Source organism: Eurypyga helias, unplaced genomic scaffold (genome assembly GCF_000690775.1).
Source record: "Eurypyga helias isolate BGI_N326 unplaced genomic scaffold, ASM69077v1 scaffold17738, whole genome shotgun sequence".
NCBI lineage: Eukaryota > Metazoa > Chordata > Aves > Eurypygiformes > Eurypygidae > Eurypyga > Eurypyga helias.
This window is the reverse complement of record NW_010269086.1, coordinates 7420-18650: the sequence shown is the minus strand read 5'-3', so window position 1 is coordinate 18650 and position 11231 is coordinate 7420. Positions and strand designations below refer to the sequence as shown.

At 38.8% G+C, this 11231-nt stretch overlaps 1 protein-coding gene across 1 annotated transcript; it reads left to right on the top strand.

The window, feature by feature from the left end:
- The first annotated feature begins 421 nt into the window (after window positions 1-421).
- On the top strand, window positions 422-7171 carry LOC104514335 (dipeptidase 2-like). Its single transcript, XM_010157987.1, has 9 exons — window positions 422-558; window positions 1282-1408; window positions 1897-2026; window positions 2351-2492; window positions 3386-3455; window positions 3956-4132; window positions 4609-4696; window positions 5342-5417; window positions 6997-7171. The coding sequence occupies exons 1-9, from the start codon at window positions 422-424 to the stop codon at window positions 7169-7171; spliced, it is 1122 nt and encodes a 373-aa protein (XP_010156289.1).
- Window positions 7172-11231: the final 4060 nt, after the last annotated feature.

Here is an 11231-nt window from a genome sequence, read left to right as displayed (position 1 = left end):
GTTAATATAATGAAAAAGGTATCTTCTTACGCTGTTTTGTGAGCTGCTTTTTGGGAGGTCTGAGTCCAGGGTCCATCAGGCTCACCCTGCCAGCTCTGACTGAGGAGCTGGTTCCCTTTAGCAGTCAGCTGGTGGCAGCAGGAGAGTTTAAGGAGTGGTTATATGTGCAACAACACAATAGCCAGAGATCTTAAAATCTGTGGGAGAAGATAGCTGGTTTACAGTTTCTGCCGCTACCCTCCCTCCAGTTTATTTTTCTCTTTCTTCCCAACTGCAGAATTCATTCCAGCCTTACCAGAAGGAGAGGCATTTCAGCTCTGCCTATACTATTAAGCCTACAACATCCACAGACCAGAAATTTTGCTGTGTCATTGTCATAAGTGAATAACTGTAGTATCTCTTTGCTTTAGCAAACTGGAAAATGGAAATGAAGAGAAATACAACAAAATTGTTGCTGTGGCTGGTGATGTTCTTCTGTGATACTGTGCCATTCATCTATGAGAAATCAATGAGAGAGCGAGCTATCAAGCTGATGCAAGATACACGTTTAATCGATGGGTATATAAAACCTGTTCAACTAAACCCTCTTTGTGAATCCTAACAAGTGAGGAGGAAATACTAAATATTAAGATGAGTAGAGACATAGGCTGTTAATAGCACATAGCAGTTAGTCACTCTTGCGGTATTTATCTGGAAGGATTTTTTGTTCAAAGGGTACTTACTATAGAATCAGGTTATTCTAAATGCATTTGTGATTTTCTGGTCAGGTTTTGCCACTTAATTATTGCTTCCCTTTACATAATGTCCCTTCCCCTTCCCGTAATCTAACGGCATCTTTCGTTAGCAATGATTTTCTGGAAAGCAGACATCATAGCTTGAAAGGGTAACCTTACGATGTGAAGGAATGATGTCTGTGGTGAGTGTATTTTGACTTGGGAACACAAATCCTGATTATTCTAACACAGGCAGCACCTATTATCCTACAAGTACTTTCTTCTAAGGAGCATGGATTTTTCTTTCGTTCCTTCAGAAACCATAGGGAGAAAAACAGATATAGAAACACAGCAGCTAAAAATCAGGAGAAGGAAAACAAGTTTCTTGCTATCCTAAATAAGAAATAAAGCTTGTTTTCAAAAGAAGGGAGACTTTCAAGCATATGTTACTGCAAGGATTATTGGCAATTAATGGTTTAAGGAGCTGTGAACAGTGGAAGAAATTATTTTTGGATTAGAAGGGGAACAACTTATTTCTATCACAAACTCTATTTGTTTTCAATTCTAGCCACAATGACTTTGCACTGCGGCTGAGAATATTTTACCAAAATAGACTCAATGGAGTCAACTTAAGAGAAGTCAGCAAGACCCACACAAACCTTGCGAAACTTCAGGCTGGTTATGTGGGAGCTCAGGTATGTACTGCTGTGGTTGTGAGTCTGAGAACATAATTTTACGTTTGCCTCCTTCCCAGTCACCAAAGTACTCCCGGCTTTGGTTCTGGCTCTTCCTGTTGAAAAACAAAAAAACAATGAAACTGAAAAGCCACAGACATTTTTCTGTAACGTTTGTGTTTCAAAAGTTTGTGGTTTATAATCCAGGTACCCTTAACCAAAACGGCAACATTTGTTTTGTGATAAGTAAATGAAAGTAAACTTATATCCCCTTTCGTGTGGGTACTGTGGGGTAGCTGAGTGTGTCCAGGAGGCTTTAATCATGTCTGGAATGGAAGCTCTTGTCTTGTATCGTAACTCTTCCTTTGGAGGGAAAAACTATAGCAGCAACTCCTTGTAAACTGTAGGAAATTATTTTGGTGTGCGCTCATGAACTTCACTATTAGCAAATGAAAGTTTCCAAGTTGAAACACAAGTTATCTAGTTTACTTGTCAATGTCTCTTTTCAGTTTTGGTCAGTCTATGTTCTTTGCAGCGCTCAGAACAAGGATGCTGTGCGTCTGACCTTAGAGCAAATTGATGTTGTCAAGAGGATGTGTAACAGCTATGAAGAGCTTGAACTTGTGACAACTTCCCAAGGTGATGCTCTTTCTTGTAACAGAATTTTTTAAAATGGGATTGCAGGAGGTAGTGCAAAAGACAAAGCGCTGCAAGCAGGCAAGTTATCCTGGTTTAAAGAGTAACTAACCAGTTTTTTCGCTGTACCACAGTAACTGACTCTGTGCACAGTCCTGTCCCACTGCAGTCATGAGAAAATTTGCCATATAAACATGCACTAGTATAAGCTCCTCTTCTGTGCAAATGTTGGTATTCTTGCCTGCAATTTACGACAGTTGTTGCTCAGTAGTGCTGGTTTATCTGTCATGAAAGTACTTTGGAATTATCTTCCTGTGTATCTTCCAGGTATCTCTGAGAGTAGAAGGATCGCGTGTTTGATTGGAATAGAAGGTGGTCACTCCATTGACAGCAGTTTGGCAACACTGAGGATGTATTATGACCTGGGTGTTCGTTACATGACTTTAACACATTCCTGCAATACGCCTTGGTAACTAAAGTGCATGTGTTTGTGTGACCGTCTAATGCCAAATGGTGACAGCTCCAGGGTGGGGAAACTATGGATTCAGACACAGAGTTCACCTGTGAAAGACTCGGAATCAAGTCAAGGATGATCGGTTTTCGGGATGACTCACTTGCCATGTTTCAAGTGGGAGGCTGAAGGATTTGTTATCTAGTGCTTGTTATGCTGGTAATTTAGGAACTTTTAAACCTTGTTAAAAACAAAAAGGTGGTAAAATTGCTATCCCCTTTGATTCATTAGGAAAGTTACAGAGGGCAAAGCAGGCCAAAAAAAAGAAGTATAAAACCACATATAATAGAGATAAAAGAGAGTAAGTGCTGTGTAAGAACTCAGCGGTCAGCAGCCTTCAACACTGTCCTCTCTGGACAGCTCAAAAGCACAGGTCTTATATGCAGCTATGGAGGTGGGGGCTTAGTTCCTGTATCAGGACATTAGTAAGTACTCTTTGCTGCATTGACAGATTTCCTTCTTGTACTGACTCAAGGAAAGGGAAATTGTGTGCAGAGCAGGCTGAGAAGCAGGCTTTCTGGGTGACAGGTAACTGACATTTCAGCATATCTTTGTTCTCTGATGAAGGATTATTTAATCAGGAAATTTCTGACAAGCATCTCTTTGCTTGCCTTGCATTGCTTCACACACGCACAACAGTCCTGAACATGAAGGCATAATGTCCAGGAAGCAGTTATGAGCATAACAAGCACTGTGTGAATGAGATGTGTGTTATGTAGCTCATTATCCCTACAGTTGGCAATGTGACATGGTAATGATTTTTACTGTGTGTAGCATAAGAAGTTTCAGTTGCTGATATTGTAGTCTCCAGAATAATGTGATGTTTCTTCTCCCTCGCTCCCCTTTTTAAGGTCTGAATCGTCATCTAAAGGAATACACAACTTTTATCCTGGTGTTATTGGTCTGACTGCATTCGGCCAAGTAAGGATCTCTTTAGAATGATAATCTAAGCAACCTCTCATGCAATTAACTTCTGGCCTTATCTTTTCAAAAGCAACTTCTCATTAAAAAATAATTACTGGAAGTTCTTGAAAGTTAGGAGGTGACCAGTGTTCAGTCAAGCCAAATTCCCTGTCATGTTCCTTAGGGTAAAAATGCTGGATTTAATGATAACAATTGTTTTAATATAGATCAGTTGTATGAATTAATATGCGGAAGAAGTGGGATGTGAATGTGTGTTCAAATTACTTTTTTCAGATGGACTAAGCTTTATAAGTTTTGAGCATGTGGTGGTGTGCCAGTTAATTGTGAGTGAATAAATTGCTATTAAACTAATAGGTAAATAGAAACCCAATATAGGCACAGCATGATTATAACTAGCTGACAGCTGCAGAATTTATTTATCTGTTTACATATATCAGCTAAACTATTTCCTTTAAGGAAATTTAATACTGACACTGTTGTCTGTAAATCTGTTTTAGGAAGTGGTAAAGGAGATGAATCGCCTGGGTATGCTGATAGATTTATCTCATACTTCCTATTTCACAGCAAAAGCTGCACTGAATATCTCAAAAGCACCAGTAATTTTCAGTCATTCTTCAGCATTTTCTGTTTGTAATCACTCAAGAAATGTTCCTGATGATATCCTCCAGCAACTGGTGAGTAATACGGGGGTTTTGGGGTGGGGTTTTTTGTTGTTATTGTTGGGGGTTTTTTTAGGTTTTGTTTGGGGTTGTTTGTTTGTTTTTTTTTTTATGACAATATTTGCCTAGTCTGAGGCAAACTTGAGTGTTACTTTTCACTCTGAGCAGCAAATTACACATTCGCTTCTGAGACATTTCTTTGGGTTGTATTTTGTCTTTGGCTACACAAATTAAACGTTTGCAAATACTGTGAAATTCTGGGTGAGTTTATTTGATGTTGTCACTGGACTTTTGCTGATTCAGGCTACGTGAGAATATAATGAATCCATGGTAAAAGACAGAGAGGCAAGGCCACCTGGGCTTTGACTTAGTGTGTTACTACATTCACTGATGGATGGATGTGTGGATGTAGAAGGATCTATATGAGATGCCCATGAGGTTTGCAGGACACACAAGTATCTACTCATCACCCATCTCTTCATATCTTTCAGAAGAAGAATAAGGGAATTATCATGGTGACTTTCAATGCAGATGTACTGGCCTGTGGCAGAAAAGTGGTTAATGTTTCTACTCTTGCAGGTTTGAAGTTAATATACTGTTGTTTTTGTGGGTGGCTTCTATGAATATCCTGGTGTCTGTGTCATTTTTGAGATTGTGTAAATTATACTGCTTGCTTATTCCCTTCCACACCTTACCCCCACTCTAAGTACTTTTGGAGCTAATGTTCATTAAACAATAACAAGAGCTACAAAGTGTGTGTCTGGAGAACATGATGCTCCCAAACAGAGCCCAGAACCATTAATCCCAAAGTAGTTGTTACTTTCTTGTTGTTAGTGGAAAACATCCTAGACCTTTGTAATTAAGAGTGCAAAACATGGGTGTGTAATGGGTAATGAAAAATCTGTCGGTGTATGTGGGCTACATGTTGGGAATTAATGTGCTGTGATGATCATGTCTTTTTCCTCGTTTGCATCTCATCAGTTATTTTTAAGATTACTGCTTGAGATGCTTAATCTAGTTTAGCAACAGTAATATCCAGAATTTGTCAACTGCATTATTAAATTTTAACCTATATTATCAGGATGTCTTTTTGCTTCTTTTTAAAAGGATTTGATTAAGAATCCATGATTAAGGAGAACAGTCGCCTAGTGCCAGTATGTCTGAACTATATTATTTCTTCTTGCTATGTGCTTAGATATTGTTTTCTGTGATATTTTCTTTCAGATCATTTTGACCACATAAAGAAAATTGCAGGTTCCGAATCGATAGGAATTGGTGGTGACTATGATGGAGTGGAACGGTTAGTAAATTTGTACATACATTGACATCTGCTCCTTAAATCACGAAGGTTTTGACTCCTTTGGGGGAAAAAAAGAAGGCAGACTAAAAGAGTTGTAGCCAGTTGTCTTGTGGTGAGTACTAAAACAAGTTTTATGAAAGAGGGGCACAGTGATTCATTTTTAGAGTTGTCGGAAGCAGTGCTACAAATGTGGAAAGGGAATGCCCTGTAAACTCACAACTGTGTGTTCTAGGCAGTGGTTTGTGTCAAGAAAAACAGTGATAGGGGGTGAATGACACAAAAGCTGCCTCAGCCTTTAGATAGTAAACAGGTTAGTACAGGTAGATGCTGCAAAACTCTTTCCTCCGTTATTACTTTCTAGTGGGGAAAGCCCAAAGTGTCCTGGGGCTGTGAAACCACTTCTGCTTTTGGGAAGTGTTTGAGGCAAGCAGAGCATGGTGAACCGCCTCTGACATCACCTCTCCTGCTCACTCCTGGGCTAGTGTTGTTACAGTGCAGGAAATAAATGCAGATTGGGTGGCATTTGCTGGCATAAGCCTAAACTTTTTCTTTGCTTTTTATCTTTCTGTTGAATCTTCATCATTTTTTCCTCCTGGACCACAAAAACAGTGTGTCAGCTCCTATGAGAGATAGCTAATCATAGTTCTGAAACTATAGTCACCAAAAGAAAAACACAGTCAGCAACAAAAGGACACGTTATTGCATGCATTTTCTCAGACTGTCAGTATCATTGGTGATGGAGTTGTTAAGGTCCTAAGACTTGGTAGAACATAAATGGCAGGATTTCTTGAGATACGCTTATCAACACACCTCCACAGAATAGAAAAAATAACAGGAAATGTTAGTTATCTCAAAACAAAGTCAAAGACTCATGGAAATACAATTTAAAACAGCTGTTTAATGCAGGTTTTGCAGCTTCTCATTCCTTTTTAATCTGATAAGAATTAGCACAGGACATAGGTCAGTTTTGCTTATTGTAATTTCTTCAGTAGAGGGTTTTGAAGAGCTTTCTTTACACTGCCTAAACTGCTGGATTCAAAACAATATTATTATTCTAATTTTATTTTCTTTGGAAAAATGACTTTGTAAACAGCACAGTACACGAAATTGCCTGCAACTCCTTAGCCCACCATGTGTTTGCAGGTTTCCTTTTGTTCCCAGTTACAAAAGGGGATTGCACCAACTCCGTCTGTGATGCAGCTGTTTCCTCTTACTCTAAAGGCCAGATACAGAGCAGATTAATGCATACATGAGCTTGTTCTTTTTTCTTCCATTTGTTTCATTTTAATGTCCTCTGTGATGTTGTTCTGCCTATGCACAAGTGCATATTCCTTCCAGAATACAGTTTTGTTCTGCTAATGGGATCCTCTGTGCAGAAAAAGCCTTTCATTGTGTCCCAGTCATGTTGCTGTTTGTCAGTGGAATTCTTAATTTTTTTTTTTTTTAACTTCTGAGGAAGAATTGGGTCCAAAGTGAGCTCATTCCAAAAGCGAGTATGTGCAAAAGACCAATTAAAAATATTTTTCTACATTTTTTCAGTGATGTGTGTTGAATGTTCGTGTGTGATTCTTGCCAACAGTTTCCCTGAAGGCCTGGAAGATGTTTCTAAATACCCTTATTTGATTGAGGAACTTCTTAGAAGAGGATGGACTGAAACTGAACTGAAAGGGGTCTTAAGGGAGAACTTTCTCCGTGTCTTCAGGGAAGTGGAAAATGTAAGATTAAAAACTAAACTGAATCTTGATTCTTACTAAGAAGGAGGGAGGAAACTGTTGGTGCCTTGCTGCTTTCTATGCCTGCCCTCCCCAGTGATAGCGCCATGAGGGAATGTAAGCACTCAGTGCAATAATTCCAAATGCTGGGAAAGAATCTAAGATGGCAAAAGAGTGTTAGCAGAATAAGGGAAAGTGAGAGAGAGTGGACAGAGCTCTTTGGAACTTTTTCTCTCTGTGGTAATCTGATAAGTACACATCACTGACTTCTAAATAGAATGGCTTCATGGTTTGGAGAAACTGCGGATGTACCAGCGTCACAGTCTGGCTGTGTTCGGTGGTGCAGTAAGGAATGCTGAGTCCTGCAAACCAGTTTAATTCTTGTCATGGGATTGGGCTGCTATCCAAAAGCTTCCTGCCACAACCAGATCACTAACAAGCCATAAACATAGCTAGATAACAATGAGCTTTAAATGTAAATGGTACAAGTTAATCCAGAGGGATAAGGAAAGAGAGAAGGGAAGGAGAGAGACTCTATGAGAGTAAGGACCCCCTAAATGGTAACTTTTTCAAAAGCCTGTATTGAAACTTGCAAACTGCTTGCCCCCTACTGTTTTTGTTTACAGAGAAAAGTAAGAGGTGTTATACACAAAGCCTTACAGACAACATGTGTTTCACAGTGACCCTTTTTCCAGTTGCTTTTTAGGGTATGTTAGATGAACAGATAGCAGGAAATTTTGTACTATTCCAGTTTATCTGCCAAACTATCTACCTCACGCCGAGTTGCACGTGTGGCATGCTGACATTATGAAGAGGTTGAAATTCATCACACTTAACTGATCTGTGAGATTTAGTAATTTTTTTTCCTTCTAAATTAGAGATGTTTGAAGCTCTGTCTTGAGACCATGAGCAGATTCCGGGGAAGAAGGCTCATGAGTTTGTTTACTTAAGGTTTTCCACCTGATGCATCCATATGTAGAGGGAGCTAAGCACAGCCAGACCTGTGACTCTTGCCTGTAATGTGTATCTGTATGGAATTCTGGGAAGTGTTTCATGGGAATAAAACCATCAGGGTAATGATGTTGATTTCCTCACATCCAGATGTGTTTTTGCAGTATAATTTGAGTTGGTTCACTTGAAATGGCATTGAATTTGCTAGCTGCGTAAAGCTTTTTGCTGTTGTGCCAGGCTGGGTTTCAGGGGCAACCTTTTTAATTTTTCTAGGTGCGGAACATTAGTGGACTAATGGATGTAGGTGAAAGTGAGATTCCACAAGAAGAAGTACAAAATTCCTGTCGCCTAGACCTACATAGTTATCGGCTTCCAACAGTCAGCTCCTTTGGATTTCCTTCTGTGGCACAACCCTTTAGCCTGACACTTACAATTGTATTCTATTTAATACTGTATTATGAATCATAAGATCTATGGAGTCTAGAGAGAGAGATGGAGAATCTGCAATACAACTAGTTATCTTTTTTGGGTTTTGCTAATGTAAAGCTAAGCTAAATTTTTTTGATATTTCTATAAATTCACCTACATACTTGAAACTTAATGTAGATTTTAAATGGTGTAGCAAAAGCCTTTAGAATTTGAAGTGATAAATTCTCTGTCATCTTGGCTAAACCAGGACAACACTGATAATGGAAAGTATTTACATCTAATGAAATTATCTAATACATGGCACATGGTTTTGAGACCCATATTGTGACACTTGGCATAAACACTGGAGTCCAGAATCAGCAGTTCCACACAGAAACTAGAGAATGATTAAGATGGCTGTGACAAGATGTTTTCAGACATTACTTCTTGTTAAATTATACGTAACTTCCATCATCAGTTAATGGCTTAGTCAGAGAAGACCCACCCCACTGGTATATGTAGAAGAGTGGGTTTCTTTGTTTTATTTGGTTTTATTTGGTTTTATTTGGTTTTATTTGGTTTTATTTTGTTTTAAGACAAGAAGAAAGATGACATGGCTATTTCAATTCAGATTTAATGCCTACCACTAGCTTCAGGGACCCAGCCTGCAGTATTAAACTCTTATCTTTGTACCCTGACCAGGACAGTGGGCAACTAGAGTTACGAAAGGGTGGAGGTAGGTATCTTGCATTTGGGAACAGGTGACCAGGCAATGTTGCAGATACTCTCCTATAATTTGGGGACTGCTGTTTGCTGCATGTTCATGAATCTGGGAGCAAGAATAAGCCAGGACAAAGCAGGAATTCTGTCTATTCAGAGGGTGAGATCTTGTTCTGATATTTTTATTGCAGTCTGAATCTTTTCACATTTAAACAATGATTCTTATCAATAACAGGGTTTATTATTTTATTTTTATTCTAGCTGGCTAAAATCAGATCACTGTCAAAGGATTCATAGGCAGGAGATTAGAAAGAAATCTTTTTTATTATAAATCTTCTGCTCTTTCAGCCTTTGGATCGTGTTTTCAAATACACAAGGTATGTGAGGTTAGAAGTTACTGTTATACAGAAGAGAAGATATTGGAATAGGCCTAATCATGGTAGGCTAATAGGGCTCAAACTTGGAATTTTAATCAAATACCCTGAGATTGATGATGAAATTGTAAGAGGGCAGCACTACATCTTTGTCGAGTCATTTCCCAGTGCATTCTGGTAAATGCCTTCTCACAATACTTGCTGTTAATTGTGACTTTTTATCTCATTATATGTGCTTTTAGGTACTGATATGATATTTAGAGAATTCAGCCTTAGTAGAGAATAAAAGTCCTATAATTGATGTAAGGACAGCATTTGTAAACATACAAAGTATTTAACAACTGAAAGACAGGGCTAAGCATGAACAGAATGGAAACAGCAAGTCTGTTGTTTTCCAGAGTCACTTGAGACTCTTCCTGCCATCCATTTCTCCAATCAATTTACAAGTAGGGTTTCTGTAAAAAGACTGATCTTTTATTGCTTCAAAATGAAGCTTCAGTAATTCTCCAGATAAGGTGGGTTCCTTGATAAGTATGTTCTGAATACAGTACTGCCACTTAACTGAATTCTTTACAAATTATTTTGACTAATCTAGTTGCATACAAGCCAAGGTTTGAAGAGCAGTTTCTCAATAAATACTAATCCTGGTTATGCATCTACAATGGGGAATTACTGTACTGACTCAGAAGTCTTGCCTTCCCGATATTCTGACACCAGTCAAGCAGTTTGTTTTACTGGTAAAATGATGAATGCAATAGGGTAAATATTTATTTCTCATCAGTACTTCTGCTAATAACTTCATAAGCCATTGGAAAACTGCCATCCCTGGGCTCTTTTCACAGAATTTGTACTGTGATAGTAACTTGATTACGTATTTGAAATGAAGATGCTTCCTTATTCCTTCCAGCCTTTTTCTTTCTACTGTGTTGTCACTTTCCTGCCTGCTAATTTCTACTTTTTTTTTTTCCATATTACAACATGGATTAAAAATACATTCCTTTTTTTAAAGATATGGTTAATACTTTTATATGACTGATTCCATCATAACATAGATATTTCTAGATTATTTCCTTGTTTTATCTATAGTGTATTGCACTTCTTTGTTTGACTGCTTTGTGCAATGAATGATTTGTAAACTTGTGGGACACCCCCCCCCCTAAAATTTAAATAAAATATTGTTTAAAATTATGTACAAATACTGGTGTAATCTCACAAAACAACCTAACTCCCAGAAACCCCGAAAGAACCATGCAACTGTGCTGCAGAAGGAAGGCCAGGGTCTCATGAAGAATCTGGATCTGCCCTTCACAGCGAAAGTAGCCTTCCTCAGGGCAGGTAGGAGAAAGTCAGGTAGGTGTAACCCTAGAGCACCCTGGATGTAGGCAGTCAGCCTCATCTTCAGTCAGATACCACCTAACCTGTAGAGAAGTCTGAGCAATCGCCTATGGAAAGGGAGCATGGATGACTCAGTCATTGAAGTGAGTCCACGATGCAAATCGTGGAGCAAATCATTTGGTCAAGCAAGTCAAGTCATAGAGAACAAGGGTTATGGGGAACCAGACAGGTTGCCTGCACCAAGGTTAGGATAACGTCTACTTCTCAGCATTTCCCACAGATGTGTGATGATCTAGAAGTCCCTTTTTCCATTG

Excerpts from the sequence above, each read along its gene's own strand:
- LOC104514335 (XM_010157987.1), top strand. The coding sequence starts at position 422 with ATGGAAATGAAGAGAAATACAACAAAATTGTTGCTGTGGCTGGTGATG. Across the intron at positions 2,027-2,350 it reads ACTTGTGACAACTTCCCAAG|GTATCTCTGAGAGTAGAAGG; the intron begins GTGATGCTCTTT and ends TGTATCTTCCAG. Across the intron at positions 2,493-3,385 it reads CATTCCTGCAATACGCCTTG|GTCTGAATCGTCATCTAAAG; the intron begins GTAACTAAAGTG and ends CCCCTTTTTAAG.